Raw genomic sequence first — 23,699 nt, 5'->3', positions numbered from 1 at the left:
CTGCCTTCTACCATCAGCGCCTTCCTGGTGAAGGGAGCAAAGGGAGGTCAGGCAGGGTTCAAAAATAGTGTGCCCTCATGGTTTTAGTTTACAAGCCCCGAGAGACCTGGGGGCTGCAATTACTCCTTTCTTGAGAGAATTTCTAGAAAAGAACAGGAGGCCCAGCACACGGTCACCTTTGCCCATGTACACTTTGGTCCAAAACCAAGACTGTCATATTTAGCAAAGGCTCAAGTAGCATTTCCTAATCTCTCAAATAAATGTGACCTAGGCCCATACTTACAGATTCCTTGAGAAGTTAAATAGAAAACTTGACTAAACTGACTATTCCTCTTAAAGGTACCACCTGCTTGGCTTGAGGCTAAGAACTTGAGATCAAATACACAGTCACATATGGAGGGACTGTCTAGGGTCTGTGAAAGCCACCCTCCTTCCACCAAGTATCCTGATGCTATCCTGCCTGTGCACAAGGCCTCTCAGAATGCCAACTGTACTAAATAAGCAAGGCTCCTTTGTGCTGTGGATACACCTCATGATAAAGAATACTGATCACAGAAAGAGACTTAGCATGACCCGAGTATTTCTTCTATTACTATCTGCAAGATAATGCAGATGTTCCAAACAGGGATGTATTATTCCAACAAGTGCCACCCTTGTAGAGTCAGAGTATGAGAAAGATTGAGTATCACAGAAACTAAAATATAAACCCCTTTTTCATTGTAATTGTTTTGGAGATTAGCCAGATACATTTTTAAAAAATTGATCCAACAGCAGATTTTGTCTACTAGCTTTGTGATGGTGTTAAGGCCTTTTAAGTTATAACTTGGTTTCACATAATACCATTACAAAACAAATATGCCAAACCACCTCAAGAAAAGCCATCCTCCATATAATCAGCAATAATTAATTCCCCTAAGAATTTCTCTCAGAACAAGTTGCAACACGATCATTTAATTCTCCAGCCACCAGAGGACAGAGGTACATCTTCCCTCAGGCCCCCCCACATTCGTTGACAACGTTTCTTTTACCTCAGGGAGATCCTGGGTCATTTGTTGAACAAATTTCTCATCAAAATCCAGAAAGCTTTCTAGGTTTGCCAATCAATGGCTGCAGTCTAGGAACCAGAACACCTGGGTGTTAGCCCTAGCTAAACTTTGAGGAGCCACAGTTTCCCTGGGCCCTGCTTTCCTCCCATGTAAAGAAAAGCTTGGTGCTGGAGGGGTGGGGGGAATGTGATTTCTAGGGTCCCTCCCAGACTGAGAATTCCATGATAGAAATAAAGGCTCTGAGAATGTCATTATTTTGGTCCTTGCTTTCTTCCTTGTATTTTGTTGTTTATTTGGTCAGTAGTCTCATACAGAGCTCTTTATCTTGAAAGATAGTGTGTAATTTTTCAGGATGAAAGGCATTGCTTCTTTGGGGTATTTTCCCACAGAGTAACCTTCCTTCTCTTTGCATTTTCTACTAGGAGGTGAGTTTCACTGATTCTTCTTGGTTCATTAAGAAGAAACAGAAAGATCCTGTGTTTTGTGAGACTCTTTCTGGATCATTTCCCAATGATCACAGGACTTTGCAATCCATTTGGCAAAGGTGATGGTGACAGTGGGGTATTTGGCAAAGTAGATGAGGTAGTTGACGAAGTGACTGGGCTAAGAAAAATGCTCTTGGCAAAACATCATGAAACAAGGATGGAATGTTCAAGATGGGGAATTTGTACCCCTTGCTGAGATGTCTGAGAAAAACTCCCCTTTAAGAGGTGATATATTTAATAGAAAACAAAAGGGTATCAACAACAGTAATTTTTCTGAGCACTGAGTGAGAAATAACTAATCTAATACTTTGGGTCTAGCCGTGTACCAAGACATCTTTGAACAATATAGAAGTTAAATTAAACTAGACAGGCAGATATTTTCTGAAACCAGTTACAAAAATTAAATATTACCTTTAAAATTCTAAATTAGTCACTAAATATTAGACAAGAATCTAAACTGGCATCAAAAATCAGTTTCGATTTGAATAAAGCCTCGGGTTTAAGAGGTTATTTTTTACTAAGTCAGCCCTACCCCACGTCCACCCCCAAAATATCAGCAGATGGATACATGAAGACCAGGATAAAGTCTAAATAAACCATGTGTTAATCTGAGTGTCAGCGCTCTAAAATAGTTGTTAAAATTCCTTTGATGTTGGTGGTCATCACATTTCATAGAAATTTCAGGGACCAAGCTGCCATCACTTGGCTAGGTGGTGCGCGTGCCTATGCATGCTTAAGTGCTTTTTGTTGTGTTTTGTTTTGTTTTGCAACCAGTGGTACCAGCTGTAACACTTTAATGACTATTTGTGGAACACCAGGGACCTTTCTTTTAACCAGCTGGGATAGGAGGAATAGAAGAAACTCATGGATGAGAGGTCTTTGAAGGGAAAAGGGGGTAATAACATCCAAATTATTAAATCTTTGCAAACTAGAAACAGTTCAGAGTAATAATTGCTGATATCATTTTATTTACATATGTGTAGAATCCTTAATAATGGTGTCACCTCAAGCCAAAAAATAATAATAATAATAAAAAGAGAGAAAGAAGTTTTATGAGTCTGTTTGGGATGTTTTCCAGGAATTTCAAGTTGACCAAACAAGAAAGTTTACTCTACTAGGTCTCAAATGCTACAGAATTAAAGACTCTTATCAAAAGGTCTTTCAAATGGGTAATTCAGTTATGCTAGCTTTTCTCTTCCTGTAGTCAGCTCTACCCCACTTCTACCTTACTAGGGTGTCTACTACGTAAGTTAAAGACATTTAACTTACCTAGTAGACATCTAAATTATATAATAAAACTAGTATGCCTTGTAATTCATTAGCAGTATTTCTTATTTATAATGGACATATATGTGGTGACATATAAAGATTGAACTGTGTTATTACAAAGTTGAGACTTGTTTAAGAGGTTAAGTGCACAGACAAGAAGAGCAGTTGGTCATTCTCTGATTGGAGATGGCCCATTCTCTCTTTTCAGAGGGTGCTGTGCTTGAGCCTTACTTAGCTTTTACTTTATCTTCATCTCACTTCAATTCTGCTGTCACTTATAATAAAGTTCTTTTACATGGCCTTTAAGGGGATAAAAAAGAGGAAGCAGTAGTTTCCACTCCCCAAAAGTCTTCATATCAACCTACTATTTGGGTCATAAAGCCTTCCTACCTTGCTAATTTATTTATTTAGATTTTATATACATGTATACGTATTTTGTCTAAACACATGTGTATGGATTCTTTTGAGATCAGATAAGCTATATACATATATATGAATAAATAAATACATTTACAAGATTATTAACTTGTTATTTTTGAAGATATTAAAAAAGACACGGTTTCTCTTAAGAAAATGGATGTATTAATATGTACAATTTTTATATTTTTATGTATTAGTTAACAATAAATTTACTTTAAAAGGAAAATGTAAATTTATCTCTTGGGGGTTTTAATTATGAAAATAAAAACTCAGTCACTCCTCAAAAGAGAACTTAGAATTTAGGCCCCAGACCTTAAACCTTCTGGGGTCATTAGAGGGACCTTTGTCCTATCATTTTACATATGAATTCCCAGAGTCTCAGAAAAGTGAAAGAGGACTTGCCAAAGGTCAGTCCGGTAGTTAGTGACAAAATCAAGACAGTGTTAGGACTAAAATTAGAAGACAGGTTTCCTAAACTACAACTCTGGCCTGCATTATGCATCCCCTGTCACTTTATACACATACTCAAATATTTTTACATATATTGTCAGACCTTAAGAATGATAACCACACTCTTTTTTTGGTTTGTTTGATTTTTTTTTTTCTTCTTTTTGCTCTACCACTGAGCTATACCCCAGCCCAGTGATACTGTTCAGAATCATGGTTGTGTCCTATACAAGGTTGTTTTATTTAAAAATTTCTACTGTAAGAATAAAGCTTTCATAATTATGTTTAAAAGGAGTTTTTACCTGGTTTTCATTCTTTAACACAGAGAAGTCTGTTACATTTATCTAATATTATATTTAAGCAACTTTGTTGATGTCCCAGGAAGCGACTGCCCATATCATTATAAATTAGTATCTATCTCCTTTGAGATAAGTGAAACACACTCTTACAAAAAAGCAAATATTTTATTATTTATACATGAATCAGTTTGATGTGAAGACACTCAAACATCTGGCTAATTCATAAAAGTAGCCTGAAGCAATGGGAGTGTGTTTGTGGTCATTTACATTTGTTACAACATTACTTACATTATCTAGTCGCTAAGTACTGAGGGGCACATCAGATGGTTAGAACACATCAGACATTCCCACCTTTGGTGGGGAATGGAGTGCAACAAGTCACAAGGGCAGATATTCTACAGAACTGGTTTTCTGGGGTCTGAGGGCCTCAGAGGGAGGGAATGAGAAACAAATAGCTGTGAGTGCCACTGACCAGCCTCAGCCACAAGAATGCTGTCAAAACAGGGCCCCAGGCATGGCCAGACTCCAGTGGTCTGGGAATGGCCCCTATCACAAGGGGACCACTTGAAGGGTGGGCAGGGGCCCCCGGGGAGGAGCCACATACTCTTCTTCTCTGAGCAGCCGCAGAAGGATGTTTTTTTTATTCTTGGGCCAGCTGTAAACATGAGTGTTCTGAAGCCAGGTGGGCACATGCTCCTACAGGAGAGACAATGACAAAAGCAAAGGTCATTAGAGAAAAACCTGGATTCCAGATCCCAGGCTTGGTTCCCAAACATCTCTGGCTTTCCCTTCATGGGCGTTTCCTACTGAACTATCCTGGGAGTTGTTCTGTTTTGCTTTTGGAAGGGTCTTAGCATGTGCAATGCTCTTGGCTTCGGGTGCAAGCTGTAGATCTCATTATGGAAAACACATGTGCACAGCATTTTCTGTCAGTCTCCCAGGCTACCTGCCCTTTGCATTTCAACGTGCTTTTCACCACCTTCACATAAAAGGGGTAGGACAGAGGTCACACAGAGTGATGTGAATTCCCCCGTGACTTCAGGAGAAGCATGCCAAGGCTGTGGGCTTAATCTAATTCATCATCCTTTCACTTCAGCCCCAGGTCTGGCCTGCAGTAGAGGGAGCCCATCAGACTCGTGTTGTCAGGCAAAGGCAGAAACTGAGAGCCTGGGGTTCTGGGAGCTCAGTTTCTGACTGCCCTCATGGAGCGGATGTTCTGGCGGGTAGAGGCAGATGATTAGTAAGTAAAATGGGTAGTGCGGTCAGTAGTAATGTGTGTTGTGGAGTAAAATAAAACAGAAAGAGGAGAGGCGGTGCTGAGGCAGGGGTGAAAGGTTTGCAGTTTTAAATAAGATGCCTAGAAAGGTCTCCCTGAGAAAATGAGCAAAGACCTAAAAGAACAGATGGACAGAGCTTTGTGGTTGTCCAAGTCCAGGCAACTAGAAAAGCAGTGCAAAGGCCCTGAGGTGGGCTTCCTCTGTGACTGGAGCAGAGTGAGCAGGGGAGGAGGCTGTGGCAGGGCCTTGTAAGGCCTATGGCTTTACTTTGAGATGGACTCCTTTGGGGATCCTAGGATGAGCTTAGAAACAGCACCTGGTATGTCAGGCATCATTTTGAGTTTTGAAGAGAGACAATGAAAAAGAGCCCATAACTGCCCTTTGGAGTTCAAAATCTTCTTTGGAGATAAAGTACATAAACTATTTTCTAGGCAGTGGCATATCAAGGGGCAGTGGTGAGAGCCACCTGTCCCCAGTTCTGGCAATAAGGGGATTTAAAAATAATAATAAAACCAAATAGAAGTTGGTCTATTTTATATTGCCATACTCCAGTTATCTTAACAATAATTCCCAGTACCCCCAGCCCCAACCACATACCACTGATTCAAGAAAGACCAGACAATGAAATATATCAACATGGAGAGGAGAGGTCTCAGGGGACCCTAGGGAGGTTGAGTGATATAAGGATAAGCAAGGATTCACTCAGCTGACAAGTTAGTTAAGGGCATTACATGTAGAAAGAACAGAAAGGGCAAAGACATAGACATGAAGGGACATGTCATATGTGAGGGCATGCTGACATGGTCCAGGGTCCAAAGATAGAACATAGGGTAATAAGAAAGAAGACTGAGCAAAGTGGGCACCATCTTTTTCAGAGTGGCCCCATATATGACATGACGCTAAGAAACATAGGTATGATCTTTTATTCTGTGGGAAAATGCCACATTTTTAAACTGGAGAGAAAGAGAGATCAGGTGTACATTTTGGGGTGTTCCTCTTTGGTGATAGAACAGAGGATGACTGGTATGGGGTCATAGTGGAGATGGGAGACCAGGAAGGAGACTTACCAGAACAATGAGGGTCTGGGCAAGGGAGGGTCAGGGAGGATGATAAGGCATCCTATGGTACAGGCTGTTTACTGTACAACCCTACATGTCCCATTCATATAAACTGGACCCTCCCTCATCCAGAGCAGAGAGGTCTCAGTGTAGTCCTCACATCTGGGGGTCCTCCAGAGTGAGCTGGGTTTGGGTTCAGGGTGCTGTGGTCTGATTCTCAAGATGTTTATTTCACTACCACCTTTCCTTTGCCACACCTGGAACATACTCTCCCATGGTTTTGCCCCTGTTCTCTCAACCTGTTGGCATCCCCACGTATGAAGTTAGCATATAGCAAAGTTAATTTCAGGTAACCGTAGGTTTAATTCTCTGCCGCTTTGAGAACTGAACTATGTACAACAAAATGCTTATGTGGAAGGAAGTTAGCAAAAATGTCCACATCTTGACTCTTACGTACAAGAGATAAGAAGCATCAGATGAATGTTCTTTTTTGAATTTAAACTCAAGCTACCTCTTTGTGTTACGGGGCTGTTTGAACAATTAAGACAGCCTCAATCCTATCAGACAACACTTTAAACCTTCCTGATCCATGCTGCCAGAGTGAATGGTACAACTTGTTGATCTTTCAGGTAATACTCTTTTCTCTAAGGATCGACAGAGAGTTGACAAGGTTTTCCACTTAAATTCCCAGGTGGCAAACAAACCAGAAATTGAATTGTAAGGCTTCTTGTTTCTTCATTTGTTTACCTTCGTGGCATTTGGGAAGAGTACAGGGATGAATCTGAAATTCATGCTTCCTTGTTTTATGAATTCAATCTGCATCTGAAATGAAACAAATAGAAATGTTTAATTTCAGGGAAAGAGGAGGGATTAATTGTACCCACAACAATGCAGGCCCATATGGTCATTTTATTTCAGTTTTCTTATTTGAGTGCCACATACTTATACCTTTAAACCCTCCCCATTAGAAACCATGCCATCTACTTGTTTATCAATCATTCATTGAAAGCCTATTAAAAGTCACATTTTCTGGGATTTAAGGACTAGGATATACTCTAGAGTACTGGAGCTGGCTAGTTTGTATCTTTTCCCAATTCTGTGTTCAGTGGTTTTATTTTAGTAGCTTGAAAGTGTCCATGGTGAGAGTATTTATCCCAAGAAAATGAGTAAGCACTACAAATCCAGACTTTTTATTTTTTAGAACAAGTTTAGCAGACCACTGATGCAATCCCTGTCCTCCCAAAGCCAGCAGTCTATTAAGCAGACAGATAAGGTACCAACCAGAGGGCGGTGCAAAAAGTATGAATGTTTGCTGTGGAAGTCCAGAATGGGGGCTATCCATTCAGCATCAAGAATTTTAAAGGCCAATTACAAGGGAGAGGACATTTGGGTATGGAAGTAAAGAAATTGTAGCCAGCTAGGGAAATGGGGAAAGCAAAAGGACAGTCACAGCCCAGGACAGAGCATGAGCACCGCTCTGGGGTGTGGAAGCATGTTAATGTGCAGTCCATTGTGGCTGGAGTGTGAGATGTGTTTGGCAGAGAGGGAGGGACATGGTTGGGAGGTCAACTGTGAAGAGCCCAGGCAGCCAGGCCTGAGGTTCCCACTCAGTTCAATTTGTTCTCACACTGTGGTGGCCCAAGAAGATTTAGCTGCCAGGACTCTAGCAAAATCAGAATTTTCAATAGCAGGGGAGTTAGATGCTTCCAAATCCCATGACCAGTATACGCTTTCAGTCATCTGATGACAAGAAGATGAGAAATTATGTGCTCCCAACTATTTTATCTTCCAATTGATTTTTATAACTGATAAGTCTTCATCATGCATGGGAATAAAAACAGAAAAGAAGAAAGTGGCAGTAGTGATAAGTGGTTTTGAAATCACCATAGAAATCCTTCTTAAATACTCTCTCTCTCTCTCTCTCTCTCTCTCACACACACACACACACACACACACACACACACGCCCACATACATCACAAAACATAAATCTACCACAAGGTGTTTTCTCAGAATCGCCTCCCTTCAAAAATCAGAAGATAACGCCAAAAGTATATTTTAAGTTAACCCAAGTACTATGCAGCTAACAGTACCAACCACACCAGCACAGAGTAAATACATGAAAAGATGGGCACAGAGTTAAAAGAAGTAGGTTTTGTTTCTGACTGCTCAGACACAAACTGTGAAGTTTGGCTTGTCCACTAGGCTACCCAGTCTGTTGAGGGACTAGCCAGCAGCAGTGCATTTTAATTTTCTTTCACTTTCTGGATGTTGGCTTTCTCTGAATAGCTTGCCCTGTCATGCAGCTACTTGTGGGTGCCTTTTCATTCCTTTTGTCATGGTCAAATTCTTATTGTCACAGGTTTTCTGGCACCTGGTGAGGTTCAGCAAGTCAGCCAGGTGGGCAGGAAGGCGCTTCTGCATCTGACCTATTCAGCCCTTTCTGTGATGAGGAAAGGCCCAAGACATTGATGCCCAAGAAACCAAGTTTGGAGATATGGTGCTTACAGCTGGTGTAGTCAGCCACGCTCTGGAGTTGAGCTTTGCCACATACCCGCAGAGCTAGACAGGTCTCCTCAGGAACTGGCAGAGACCTGGAGCCCTTCCCACATACCAGCTATCAGCTCCTGGGACTGGCAGGTTCTTAGAAAAGCAGACAAGACATCAGGTGTTCTGGGAACATGCAGATGTGCTGCAGCCAGCCCAGAGATGGCAGCACCCTGAACCAGCTGTGACCTTTTAGGTGAATTTACTTCCAGAAACATACCTTTTTTGAGCCCTGCCCATGCACTGACAGACTCGGTGAGACTGGAATAGAAGGGAGACTTATCTCTTGACTCTTGGCCTTATTTTTTAACCTCACCACCATGCTTTGGCTTTTGCTTTGGGATGGTTGTGAGCAGTCCACACGGTAAAAGAAGAGATATAAAACCTGAAGACTCAGATAGGGAACACCCACTAATGCACCCACCCTGCTCCCTTCCCATGTTCCTGACCCACAGAACAGAACTGGGATTTACCTTTGCTTCCCCTGAGATAAAACTATGTCCTGAGACTGCCTGACTGCTTTCTGTATCATGCTGCTCACTTATTCCATCTGGACCACTTCTGCTTCCAGTCCCATCTGCCCATCCTAGTCAGTGATTCTCTGTGCCTATTTCAGGTGCCCCCCACCCTCTCTCCCTGGGCAGTGTTACAGCTGAAATGGAGCTTACAGAGTTCTAGTCCAGTGATTTTTCACACCTTTTTAAATCTCAGAATCCTTGGAAACAAGCAAGCTAAGAAACACAAACCAGTTCTGGCTGAGGTGCCGACGCGAGGCCCAGAGCCAGCCCCACCCCCAGGACATATGGGAATCCATTAGAGACGCCACAGGACAGTTTGAAAGTCACAGGTCTAGTCTGGCTTCCTAGCCAAGCAGAAATTCTCCTCAGCGAATCTGAAATCACCAAGAGCAAAAGGATTGCTGGCCATAAAACAGCCAGTTCCAACGCTGGGTGATATATTTGCCCAGAATGTTCTCTCAGATGCTGAGCAAGTTTAATTCCCTCTAAATTTCTCCTACTGTTTTTTATTCCATCAGGCCCCATGGTGCAGGTATGACAGTGGAATGATTCCCCACCTATCGTGAGCTAAGAACAATTCCCTGTGAGTAAGCATCTGATATATGCCAGATACTTCACAACCATTACTTCATTTCATCTTCACGACACTGCTCAGTATTAGTGATCCATTTTATGAATAGGGATAGGGGCACAAGAAGATTTAAGCAGTTGGGCCATGGTGCTTTAGGAAGCCAAATTTGAACAAAGTCTTTCTGATGGAACAGCATGTGTCCTTTCCACTACGCCACCTGCCTCTCTGAAAAGGCAGGGGACCAAATATGACACAGCTGCAGGAGCCCTCTCTCCTCACAGCCCTGTCTCCACCCTCCTAAGGAATTCTCATTTCTTGGTAAACAGCCAAGCCAGCAGAGTACACTTTCCAGAATCTTGGCTCTCAGAGATCACAACGATCTCCCCTTGTCACTGATGAGAACTGAGTCCTATCAGAGGCATGGTGACTCACCAGGGTCTCAAAGGTAGATGGAACCTCGACTGATTGTCCCTCTCCTGACCTGGGAGACCTAGGATTCATGCCACCTTCAGTTGGTCCCAGTGAAGAACTGATCTTCCCTGGAGAGAGAGCCCATCCCTGAGGGACGATGAGGCCCTGTGGTCCCTCACCACTCACCATTCGATGAATGTACTTAGTATGTAAGCCATGCTCATCCTCGTCCAGCTGCGACTCAGCGCCTTCCACATCCTGTTTGTATTTGGGGCTGATTGCTACGATTATCATCACTGTCTTCTGTTAATGAGAGGGAGAGAAGTATGTTTATGGAAGTGGGAAGTGTGGTCCATTTGGTGAAGGCTGGCTGGAAGCTGGCCAGCAAGACTGTGTGCATTCCCTGACCTGCTCGCAGATGGAGGGCCAGCCTCCATCTCCATGGAAAGTGAAAAGCACTGGCCCCAACTCAGGCACGCCGCCGTTGTCTCCACTCCTCCCCACTGCCTGCCTGCCCAGCTCCCTAGCAAAGGGCTCAGAGAAGAGCTCTCTTGTGCAGATGTGGTTTGCCCACCATTTTCCACAACCATCTCTAATAAACAGCTAATGAAAGCCTGAATCACTGAGTGAGCCTGCAAAAAAAGGCGCTGCCGCCAGATGATGGAAAGATTTCCCCCTCCCCGAAGCTGGATCTGAGCTATCAGTTTCTGTACTCTCCACTGCCCTGCTTTCCACGTCCGCATTAGCACAGTCAGTAGGAACAGACTCTTCAGCACAAAGCAAACATCAGGCTGCAGACAAAGGGAAAAGCTGCAAAACCCAAGCCTGCTGAGATCCCGTCCCCCACCGGCAGCCGCCCAAAGAAGCGGCCATGGACAGGGACACACTGGCAGCAATCAATTTCTATCTTGTTAAAGCACAAAGTGTCCCAGTGGCTGGTATAGATTCTGTCAGCAGAAAACAGATCACGAATCAAGGGGCTGCGAGTGGGAGCCTTGGGGCAGGGTGCTGCAGCTTTAAGGCTGCAGGGAAACCTCTTCAGTCCAGTCCTACAGAACACTTGGGGCGCCTTGCATTCAATTGAATTCTGCTCCCTCCCCACTCCCTGCCTTCATTTCCTCCTTTCCTCTTCTGGTCTAGAAATTGTTTGCTCTGATTGTTATCAACCACCTGTGTCTGGTTTGACCGTTATTTCCTGCCTATGCATGTCCAGGAGAGTGACCCCATCCTTCCTTTCCAAGTCTCTGCACGACTTCCAACAAGGGAGGCTTTGTCCAGACTTTTTCAGCTCCACACTTGGGTGCATATGCCAGTGCTTCTTCCGTGGGGGGGGGCAGGGGGAGCCTCACAAGCTAAGCTAATTGTCTTATTCGCCAGCAAAAGTTCTCAGAATTTTGGAATGTACTTACATCCCGAAGGTAACGCTCCATCCATTTAATGATATCAATACCTCGGATTCTATCTTCAAATATATCAATCTACAAAAGAAAGATGTGGGAGGTGGCCCTTAATAAGTTTTCTCTGGATATAGAGTTTGAGAAAACACAAGATGTTATACACATTTACAACTCATAAAGTTACTGGAACTCAGGGCCTCACACATACTATGCAAGCCCTCTACCACTGAGCTATATCACCAGCCCTAATTATGTTTTTGCAAAACCTAAGAGACACAGTATACCACTAAATTGGATGTAAACCAACAATATACTATATATTACTATACACACACACATTTGAAAGACAAACATAATTCTGGAACATCTTAATGAATATGTATCATGCAAGTGCTGAGAGACACACTGTGGTACTTTACTTGCATTAGTCAGCTCATTATTATGGTATTATGTCCAGATTCAACATATACGTTTCAAAATTATTGTATGAAACTTGGAGCAGATCCAAGGAACTGTCACAGAAACAACTACTGAGCTGGTAGGGAAAGGTTTATGATGGGAGTCTCTTGACTTTCATCTTAGTAGAACTCTTGGGCCTTGACAAGACTGATATTTAGTATTGGCCTTCAAGCCTTTAAAGGGGTATATAAAGAGGAGAAAAACAAAATCTGTTATTTTCTATTTTACCGAAGACAAATAAGAGGGCCTTTCTTAAGCTCAGAATTGTACTGCAGCAAGGTGTGTGTGTGTGTGTGTGTGTGTGTGTAAGGTGTTCCTGATTGGAAGGAGGATTATATATCAGAAAGGGGACTTAGGGGAAGAGTCCTTGGAGAGGGTTTATTTGATTCAGCCATATTGCTCCCAGATTAATTGTCCTAAATGTCACTCTGCTGTTTAAGTCCATCAAGTCAAGTCCTAGCCACTCATCAGGCTTCCTGTGTCATCTATGATCCATTCTTGTGTCCTCTTTCCCCACATGCTCTATTACTTTAATCTCCATGTTGGTGGCCCCTGTACCCTAAAAGTGTAACACATGTCCCCCGCTCTGTGAATCTTTCTTACATGCTGACCTCCTCCTCCTCACTTCATATAATTCTCCTCCATTGTGACCAATAATGGTACTGAACAATCAACAAACTAATAAAGTATTCTTTCATTCACTGAATGTCTCATTTATGTAAGCTTTCTATGAAAAGAGATCATTTAGCCAGGCACAGTGGCTGTGCCTATGATTCCAGCGATTCAAGAGGCTAAAGCAGGAGAATCTTATGTTTGAGGCCAGTCTCAACAACTTAGCAAGACCCTGTCTCAAAAAGTAAACAGGGCTGGGGGCATAGTTCAGTGATAGAATATCCCCAGAGTTCAATCAACAAAACAAAACAGAAAAACAGAGAAAGATCATGCCGTGTGTTCACTGAATTCTCAAATACATAGGGTACATAATAAAAGTTCCTTTTCTTATGGAACATGAAAAATGGAATGGCTTTCCTTTTGGATTGGGATGATTCTGTTTTAAAATGTGTGCTGGCCAATGACAACAGTAGGTAATCTGTTAAAAGCTTTTGTATCTCCCTAACTCTATCAATAATCCATTTTCATTGTGTGAGAGAGAAGCAATACAATGTCAGGGTTGAGAAGAGATGGGCTGCATGGATTCTACTCTTTCTCTGCCACTTTCTACCTTCATAACTTTGAAATGTTACCAAAACTCTTCCAAGTTTCATTATCTTCATTTGCAACATGTGGCTAATCAATCTACTTTCTATGGTTGTGAGTATTAAAATGACTTATTATGGAAAAGGCATATCATAATGCCAGGCATGAAGTAACCACTCAAAAAATAGTAATTATTATTATCCCAGCACCTGCTATTGAGGTGGATACAATGTGGCAGATAGCTTTCATTTACCTATCCAGATTTCTACCAAAATACACACAGCTGCGGTTACAGACTGAGTTGTGTCCCCCCGCTAAATTTATTTTAAACTCCAGTACTTTAGAATATGACTGTATTTGGAGACAGAGCCTTTAGGAACTAATTAAGGTGATAGGAAATCATAGGGGCATACCCTACTTGCAACAGGACTGGTATCCATGCAAGAAGAGGCGATTAGGACACAGATGTGTGCATACAGAGGAGAGACCACATGAAGACAGAGAGGGGATGGCCTTCTACAAGCCATGGAGAGAGGCCTCGGGATGAAACCAATCCTGCTGTAACCTTTAGCTTAGACTTGCAACCTCCAGAACTGTGAAAGTACGTTTCTGTCATATAAGCCATCCTGTCTGCAGTACCTTATGGCATCCTTAGAAAACTCATACAGCACCCCCTTCAGGTTCCGGTCACCATTGCTCCCTTGCCTCTTCAGACCTAGGGGCAATAATTACTCCCTGCTTTTGCTAGTGCTAAGATATTGTACTAATCCCTTTGGAGTCCCTAAAACCTACCCAGAGACTTGGGTAGGTTATTGAACTTCCTTTATTGAACTCTCCTCAAATTACCCATGAAGTATTTCATCCCACTACCACAATCTTAATGTATCAATAGTAATATAACTGTCCAGATCTGGGCTCTGTGATTCTACCACGAGATTTCCCTGGATGAGGGTCAAGATCAATTTAAATTTTGCCTAAATAGCCCTGGTTGTTAAGGTCAAAAAAGTCTGGGCTTGTCTTAAGGGGCAATTAGTATGTATATATTTGGAAAAGATTAAAAATAAAATTTCTTCTTAAATATTGATCTTACATCTTATAATTTGATTTTATGTCACGGTGGCCACACCTCTTTTTTACTTTAGAAATGAGAAAGGGATGTGATGGTCTCTACATAGTCATGAAGTTGTATTGTATAAATTGTCAGCATTTTTTTAACTTTTAGACACTCCTGTTTAAAAAACATTTAGAGAATATAGAAAACTTCCAATAAAAACTGTTAAGCAATGCTAAGTAATCTCTTTATGCTTTACTTTCTAAGTATTCTTCTGTATCCTCCAACATTCTTACTTACCACTAATTTTTCACCACTCTCTAGAATTCATTGCCACTGAATACCTAAAAGAGGCTTAGGGAGGAAAAGAAGTGATTTCAGGGTTTGAGAAAAGCCAGTTCTCCAAGTGGCATCCTGTGGCATTTTATTTATCCTAAGGAAAAACTTACATGGCTTTAAGCTGTGTTGTTTCAGGCAATGGTAGGGGGACAGAAGGAGTATAAGCTTGAGAGTCCTTAGGCCAAGATCACAGTGGACCTGCAGGTCTGGATTAGGTCTGCCTGCTCTAGACTTTGACTAGACCAGCCGAAAACCCAGCTGTAGACTCCCTGTCCTGGAGCTTCACTGCATGTCACTGTGTGAAGGGGCAGCTGTGTGCAGTGGGGGACCCAAGTAGCCAGGGTTCTACTTCAAACCTCATGGCCAGTGCAGAACAAAAGAACCTTGTTAAATAAGCAGGTTGCTGTGGTGAAGCCTGTGGCTTCCTGCATCACAGGAAGCATAACCAAAGTGGACATGATTGGTCAGAAGGGGCAAAGGTACAAAGTGCAGCAACAACCTGCCTTTCTTCCAACCCAGAGCCAGCTGCGTATATAGTGGGCATTATTAGCATGATTCTTGCTGTTTGGAGTACTCACGCTCACTCCAAAAACATAAAGGAAAAAAAAAATGCTGGAGACTTTGCATAGTTTAAAATCTAGACATTAATTACCTAAATTCATAATCATTTAACTCAAAACCACAAAAATAAAAAAAATCACTTTAAACATTAATGTCTATTTATACTTTTGCTTCAAATGATTTTCCTTATCATTGTTCTCACTTCAGATATTCACTTTTCTCTTTGGTTAAAATACATACCGCAGTTTGGAAGCCATTTACCAACAAAAAATTCACAAATTTCACCACCTCCATGGCTGTATCCATAGAATAAGTGATAAAGACTTTCCCTAAGAGAAAAAAAAAATTCACATTTATTAGAAACATGTCAAATTATATTTTATATAATATAGTGTAGTATATTCTATACTACACTTGTAAATTGTACACAACATCTTCTGTACTTCTGGAATAATAAGGGAAACCTCCGAGTGAGGGTGGCCTAAGGGTTTAAACTTGCAGTGGTGTGGATTGTGTCTCAGGGCATGTTTCCCCAGGCACAGGGGCTAGAGCCTGTCCCAGGTAATACAGACTACTCAGGGTGACTGGAAATCAAAGAGACAGAGGAGAGCAATGGCAGGCTCAGATTAGCTTCCAAGGTCTTCTGAAAAACCACAGGAGGCATTACCAAAAAGTCCACCACACAGAACCCACAGGTCCTTAAGTTCAAGTCTCTGCCTTGTTTCTTAGAGCTACTTGGCACTGTGCCTGAGGAAAATACTCTCACAGCAGGCCAAGAAGCTGTAGCTGCTAAGGGGCCACCAGCAGAGTCCTCTTTTGATCTCATCATGCTCTCTGTTGCTCTGAACTCTTGCCTTACAAAAGCAAGTCGGGAGAGAGTGAGAAAGCAGTCCCTGACCCACTTCTTGCCCCTACCTTTTTGGAGAAAGGCCAGGAAACTGGAGTAGACGAATGCACGACTCTGAAATGTTAGTAAAACTGTAACAGCTTGAAGGAGAGACACTGCTCAGGGCAGTCAACATCAGACACTCCCTCTCTCATCCCTAGGCCCGATTAGAGCAGCAGACAAACAGTACTATTTGGACAAAATTGCCCCCACTAAGATGAGAACCAGTGTTTTCTCAGGCTAAAGTCTTGGGGAAATTATCTAGCTAGCATTTTAGTGTGAGAAATGAATAATCTCTGTTAGTTTTTAGTCTGGAATGGATCAGTAGAATCTCAAGAATTCCCTGGGGCAGAGAGTAGAGAGGAAGGGGAGCTGAAGAGAATGTGAGTCTGCATGTGTTCCTCTATGCTCAGGCTCCTGTTTTTTGAGACACCCCTCTCAAGTGGAAACGTGTATAATGATCATGTCAACTCATTTAAGAAGGCAGGCATATTGATGGCACTCAATTCATTTTTCTCAACACTTACTTCACTCAGTTCCTATGAAAGTAATTTTAGGACTCCTTTCATAAATTATAATAAGATGGATAAGATCTATAAACTGATATTGGGTCTATACCCCATGCAGGGCAGCATCTGTATGCAAAATTAAAATATATACAATTTTAAGGTGTTCAGAAAGAAAGTTTTTAGTGAAGACAGCAGTGGATCCTTGTCATAGAAAACTTTCAGAGTTGTAAACGATGGGAAGAGCACAGAGCCCCTCAAAGGAATTAGCAAATCCACACAAAGAGCTTCATTTCAAGTTTGGTTCAGTTTTCCAGATTTGGAAAGAGCTTATTAGAATGAACTGAGCTTCTCTAGCAAGCACGATGGGTAATAATTTCACAAGTAGTGGTTGTTTTCTTAAGATTTCTGGAACTAACTATCCTGACTGACCTTATTCTGAGAACATTTTGGTGATATTTCAACATTTCTGGTTCTGGCAGCAAAACGTGGAAAAAGAATCATCACCTGACACTTAGTCAAATGTTTCTTTAAATAAAAGGCTTAGTTTGCATTTGGTTGTAAAGCAGAGTGGAGAATGTGAGACCGTTTTTTTTCCAAATGAGATTGCTCATTCCTACAGGAAATGACCTCGTTCTTGACGGCTGCTGCTAATTTATGGTAAGGCACTAGGTTTCTCTCCAATGCCACATGGACATCCAATCAATTTACCCAGGGACAAGTCCACTCAAGAGCATCGTTTAGGAGAGGAAAAAAGTGTTGGAGTTATTTGTTGCTGAAGTATGTGTTGAAGAAAATTTAGTGGTAAGCACTTCGTGAGCATTACTAATAGTGTTGGAATCTATAAAAACATTCATGCAAAATTCCGGTTACTTTGTAAGCAAAAAAATGAATTTTATTTCACTGCATATATGAGAAATATCTGAGATCATGGATGAATGATCAAGAAATACTTTCAACTAATTTGTCATATTAATATTTGTAATAATAAAAAGTTGAAATATGTATTATGAGAATATATAGTATATGTGTGTGTATATATATATAAAATGAATATATATTTATATTTATATATATAAAATGAATCAACAAAAAAAAAGAAGTAAAAGAAGTACTTTTGGGGGCAGGGTTGTGGCTCAGTGGTAGAGTACTTGCCTAGTATGCATGAGGCACTGGATTTTATCCCCGGCACCACATAAAAATAAAAACAAATAAAATAAAGGTATTGTGTCCATCTACAACTAAAAAACAAATTATATTAAAAAAAAGAAGAAATACTTTTGAAGTGTAAGGCCTGACAAGAGGGAGAAAACCACATTGCAAACAACTTACGCAATTCTTCTGGCAAGTTGCTTGTTTTCAGAGTTCCTCTCACTGGAGGGTTACTAGGGGGTCTAGGCACAGCAACTGGGGGTGGAGCCTGGGGTCCCTGTGGTCTCAGCTCTGCAGGATGTTCCAAGGACTCCTTAGGAGCTCCAGCTCCATTAGGTGGCTGGTGATACTGCTGGTCCCTGGAGAAGAATGTGTTTTCAGTAAATTCTCTCTCTCTCTCTCTCTTTTTTTTTTTTTTTTTTTTAACAAAAGCAAATCTTGGGACACAGAAAGCCTTTAATAACTGTAGGAAAATACCAATGAACTTTATTTCTCCTCTGCCTTCATTTCTTATCAGAGAACAGAAAGAAGAGCTTCATGGAGTTTCTGTCAATAAGCAATTCAGCTGGCTGCCATATGTAAGGACCTGTGCTAAGGGTCAAAAGAGAGAAGCAGGATTTGATTTCTGTATTCAAGGACTGTTTAATTAGAAAAATAAGTCTCAAGCAGGGGGGCAGACAAGGTCATCAACAAAACCAAGTAGTGTGATGGTGACATAGGTTGATGTTATAAGCATTCAGATTGAAAAGACATGACTTTTAGCTCATGATAGATAACATTTAATCATGTATCAAAAGGTAAAAAAAAAAAAAGTCATGTAGGTTTTAAAGTATTTAAGTTATTAATATATGAATGAAAATCTGATTCCGAAGAACCTTTAGAAAAATATCTACCACATTGTGTTATGGTATGCTGGCTTTTTGATTCTCCACCTTCCTGCATGTCAGAGTGGTCCTACTGTGTGGGATTGCTCTGTGATCATTTTCTGAAGCCCAGCCTAAAGCTTCCTCCTCTAACCTTCAACAATTCTGTAAGCACTCAATTCCCTATCCTTTCCATCTAAAATAGCTAGAATTGTTCTTATTTTCTGCAAATGAATCCTAACTGTTAGGGAGACTTAAAACTGTACATCTAACATTTTATTTCACTAAAAACTATTCTGCAAATGTGGCAATATGTTAAAATTTTTAATATCTGGATAGTGGAAACACAAATATTTGTTATTTGCTATCTATTTGAAATTATTTCATTGTGTATATGTGTGTGTGGTACTGGAGATTGAACCCATGGTGCTATACCATTGAGCTACATCAAACTTAAAATAGTCCTGCCTCAGCCTCCTGAATATTTGAGATTATAGTGTGTGCCACTGCACTGAGCTTACATTATAAATTTTTAAAAAATGTTTTGATTACAAATCTATGTGTTTATGCTTTCTATAGATTATTGCTTATTCTTTCATATTTTATATAAGCATCATAAAACATTCTTAAAAGTCTAACATAACAAGATTTAAAATAAAATTATACAACATCTCAACTATATTTCTAAAATATGAATGTTTAAGAATGTTATTTTACTTTACATTTTTATTAATATAGAGAAAATAATTTCTATAAAATATACTTTCATCTAATGGAGATTCAGTTCCTCACTCTTTTGCATTAAATCTTTTTATACCAAAAATCACTTAGTTGTTATGAAAGATGATTGTTAGTTTGATAAAGAAGTATTAAGGCCTTGATAATATTAAAAAACTTCCATGTAAAAACAACATCATGGAGATTAATGATAGAATAAACTTTCTCTATTAAGATTATCTTCCAAGTTATCAGTAAGAGGAGAATTAGCTCCTTACCTGAACTCATTTTTCATTATTCTAAAATGATAAAATAAATCAAGGAGACCATAGCAGAGTTAAATTGATGTTATAAAACCAATTACTCTGCAGTACCATTGCAATTGTTCTGTAAATCTAAAGTTATTTTTTTTTAAAAAGTTTATTTAAAAAATTACAATTTCCTCCCCTATTCAATACCAAACTTATTTCATAAAGATGCTTAAATTTTGTTTGTTTTCTTATATGATTATCCTGCTATAAAAATCTCTTTTTTACTAGGCACAGTAGTGCATGCCTGTAATCCCAGCAGCTTAAGAGGCTGAGGTAGGAAGATCACAAGTTCAAGGCCAGACTCAGCAACTTAGCAAGATCCTGTGTCAAAATAAAAAATAGACATGGGCTGGGAGTGGTTAAGCACCCCTGGGTTCAATCCCTACTAACACACACAAATTGCATTTTACTTAATTCCATTATTTTTGTTTGAGAAAAAAGAGGTGTCTGTCTGGAAAGAAAATATAAGGGTTTATGAACTTTCTAGAAAAGGGGAAATCAGGCATATAGCTTATTTGCCAATGTTAATGAGTGAGCTATTTTCCTTTCAATAAAAATTTTGAGCTAATTACCAATTTCTGTAGTTCTGAAAAATCTACTTTAATAGGATCTCCATATCTCATTCAGTTCTATAAAAACAGAATATAGTTTTAGAGTGGCATGTGAAAGTTCTACTTGAACAAGAGCAAACATTTCATCTTTCTTTCCAATTTCATCATAAATTAGGAAGCTTCATTTATGAGTCTTATATAAATTAGATTCATAAATTAAGAAAAGAAAAATTTGAGAGTGAAAAGAGCAATAAGGAGAAAAATGACTGAAAGATTATATGATCTGGATATAGTTTGAGTATGTTCCCCAAGGGTTCCTGGGTTGGGAGGTTGGTTCTCAGTGTGATAGTGCTTAGGAGACATTGTGGAACCTTTGAGGGGGGGTTCTAGTGGGAAGTAATTAGGTCATTGAGGATGCTGCCCTTGAAAGGAATTGATATAGTTCTCATAGGAACCTGGATAATTCTTCTTTTTTTCTAATATTTTTAATTATAGATGGACGCAATACCTTTTTTGTATTATTTATTTTTATGTGGTGCTAAAGATTGAACCCAGTGCCTCACAGGTGCTAGATAAGCACTCCACTACTGAGCTACAACCCCAGCCCTGACCCTGGTTAATTCTTAAAAGAGAGTTGTTATAAAGAGCAAACCTAAAAAGTTGGGAGTAGTGGCACCACATATCTGTAATTCCAGCTGCTTGGGAGGCTGAGGCAGAAGATCACAAGTTCAAGAGTTCAATGCTACCCTGGAGAACATAGCAAGACTCCTATATTTAAAAAAAATAAATAAAAGCAATACTTCTGCCATCATGTCAGTCTGCTATGATGTAAGGCGGTGAAGAGGGTCCTCACTGGAGACTAAATAGATATAGCCACAGATCTTAGACATTCAGCCTTCAAAACTATGAGCTAAATAAATATCTTTTCTTTTTAAAGTATCTTGCTTTAGATATTTTGTTAAACCAATGGAAAAAAGAGTTAGACAACTGAAGTCATAAAAAATCAGAATTCCTTTTCTGGAAGAAGCCTAGGAGAGGGCCAATAATGGTACTCAACGTGTATGAACGTTTTCATTACAAAAGATAATGACAGGTTATTTAAAATTTCTATTTGGAATTAATTGAATTTTAAAATTTAAAGGAATAAGATTAAACAGGAACATAAACAAGGAATATAAAAATAATTTTATAGAAGTAGAAGTTGATATTAAAAACAAAAACTATTTTGCAACTAAAAGTTCAGGTGATCTGAAAGTAAATGAAGAAGGTGTAACTCAGAGAATATCTTAAGAGCTTTCCCTTGAAAGGCATTTTGACTAGTCACTAGTGGCTTTTCTATAACTGGTAAAGAGATACTTGTCAACTAGTTTCCACTTCCTTCTGACCTGAAAAGTTTACAGTGGGTGGTTCCACTGTGTGACTGTCACTAACCTGGGCAGTAAACCTACAGAGAATTTTGAAACATCTTTGTTGCACTGTCATGATGCTTTCTCATGTTAGAAATATGTGAAGGTTAGCCCTGCCATACTTACTGACACCTTGGAAGTCCTGGAAAGGAGTAGTCTCTTTGTATAGGCCTCTCTTCTTGGTGCCAGGGACTGGGATAATTAGGGATGACCTTCTGCACAGGTGGCAGGCCTCTCACAGTTGTCCCAGGTAGGAGCTGCCCAGGCAGAGCTGGCTGGATCACTTGTTGGTAGGCTGCTCGAGGGTAGTTGTGGCCATCTGTAGGTGAAGACAACAAGGAGAACAGGGATGATGGACTTCAACTCCTTTGTAAAACAGGAGAGGTAAGTTCAGTGAAAATGTTTGTCTCCATACCAACAGAGGGGTCTGGGTATAAGCTACCATCTCCATGATATTTTTCTTATTTCTGTACCACTACTTAATAGTTCTCTCAAAATTGATTCACTTTTTTTTCCCTAAATAAAAAAATTTATGCAATCACAAGTTTGGTCTTCTAATTAGAAAGCTCAAAGAACTTTTAAAAAACTCTATATGGACTCCTATTTTAATAAGATACTTAAGATAAAACAACCATGAAGACCTTCTCTCACACCATCATTCCTACCATAATTTCCCAAGGGTCCAGAACCCAAGACTAGGAGAAATTGTCCTAATGATAGATACAGAATTGCTATTCTCTCCTCTCCACCCCTTTGCATACACACACACTCCACTTCATCTTTTGAAGAGTAAATGAATGAAAACTTGACTCATCCCTCTGGGAAATTTAGCCAACCAGTCAACAACATCTTCCAGCTTCCATGGTCTCTCTTGCCTGTGTGCACTTAGGGCCAGGGCAATTTGATGAGGACAGGGATTGGAGTAAAGCCAGGGCTGACAGGGACTTATGTGAATGTGTAACCTGAAGGAAGTTGGCTCTAGCCAGACCCAGAAGTAGCAGGGTCCCCAGGGAAGAAGGGCAATACAACTGATCAGATAAGAGAACTGAAGAGAGATCTAGAGATAAATATAGGAAACCAGTCTGGGAACCCAGACAGGGTGAGTGAGGTGGCCTGTGAGGGAACCGCTCAGGCCCAGAGAGGCTAAAGCTTGGGGAAATCTGAGAGGTTCAAGGAAACTGGAGAGAACTAACTGGATGGCCCTTTAGGATGAACCATGAGCATCTTCTGGTGGCCCAAGCACTGCCACCTCTGCCCAGGTTAGAAGTAGGATGATCCAGTGAGCATAACTACTTGGGACAAGAATACAACAGACACTAGTATGGCAATATGTAAATCAATGGATGTGTAACTGATGTGATTCTGCAATCTGTATATGGGGTAAAAATGGGAGCTCATAACCCACTTGAATCAAATTGTGAAATATGATATATCAAGAACTATGTAATGTTTTGAACAGCCAACAATAAAAAATTAAAAAAAAAACATGTATTTTTTGGTTTTAATTCTTTTTCTGATTTTAAATAATTTCTGATTATAAGTAACATTCATGTTTGTCTGCCATGTAAGTAGGCTATATGCAGGGATGCATGGTGTAATAAAACTGTCAAGAAAGTATCTTGTAAGTGTCAAGCAAGAAAGCATCAGGTAAGGTAGATTGGAACCAGAATTGAGAGGTGAGAATGAGGCTAAGAATTTAATTTCTAGTTTTGTAGGCAGTCAAGTAGCCATGATGTTTTCAAGGAAATAAACAAGGAAGTGATGAACACGAGTTCAGAACAGAAGACAATGTACATGTCATTAGTGTGGTTGCCTCCAGGTCCTCCTCTGGACTCAGCAAACTTGGTTGGGTGACCCTGGTAATGTGCCCAAGCCAGTCTCATGCCTGGTCAAATTCCCTGGAGTCAATCTATGTCTGTTTTAACTCTGACATCAGCAGGGTCCTTTCTGTCATGA

At 40.4% G+C, this 23,699-nt stretch overlaps 1 protein-coding gene and 1 long non-coding RNA gene across 4 annotated transcripts in view; one reads left to right on the top strand and one right to left on the bottom strand.

Annotated features, from left to right (window-relative positions):
• Positions 1-23,699, top strand: part of LOC114086846 (uncharacterized) — a 109,429-nt gene that overhangs the window by 72,860 nt on the left and 12,870 nt on the right. The gene's annotated exons all lie outside the window — the stretch shown is intronic.
• Positions 4,113-23,699, bottom strand: part of Traf3ip2 (TRAF3 interacting protein 2) — a 39,734-nt gene continuing 20,147 nt past the window's right edge. For 2 of the 3 annotated variants that reach the window (XM_027928309.2, XM_027928310.1), the window contains exons 3-9: positions 21,870-22,062; positions 18,076-18,254; positions 15,592-15,680; positions 11,757-11,825; positions 10,534-10,650; positions 7,049-7,123; positions 4,113-4,662 (exon numbers count right to left, since the gene is read on the bottom strand). In XM_027928309.2, the coding sequence (XP_027784110.1) occupies positions 4,516-4,662; positions 7,049-7,123; positions 10,534-10,650; positions 11,757-11,825; positions 15,592-15,680; positions 18,076-18,254; positions 21,870-22,062 (869 nt within the window). In that variant the 3' untranslated portion in view covers positions 4,113-4,515. Of the gene's footprint in view, positions 4,663-7,048; positions 7,124-10,533; positions 10,651-11,756; positions 11,826-15,591; positions 15,681-18,075; positions 18,255-21,869; positions 22,063-23,699 lie in introns of those variants that run through there. The other variant, XM_027928311.2, reaches the window with a different exon arrangement.

The sequence above is a fragment of the Marmota flaviventris genome, chromosome 6 (genome assembly GCF_047511675.1).
Source record: "Marmota flaviventris isolate mMarFla1 chromosome 6, mMarFla1.hap1, whole genome shotgun sequence".
NCBI classification, from domain to species: domain Eukaryota; kingdom Metazoa; phylum Chordata; class Mammalia; order Rodentia; family Sciuridae; genus Marmota; species Marmota flaviventris.
Note: the sequence above shows the minus strand (reverse complement) of the source record. Positions and strands in the feature narration are given on the sequence as shown.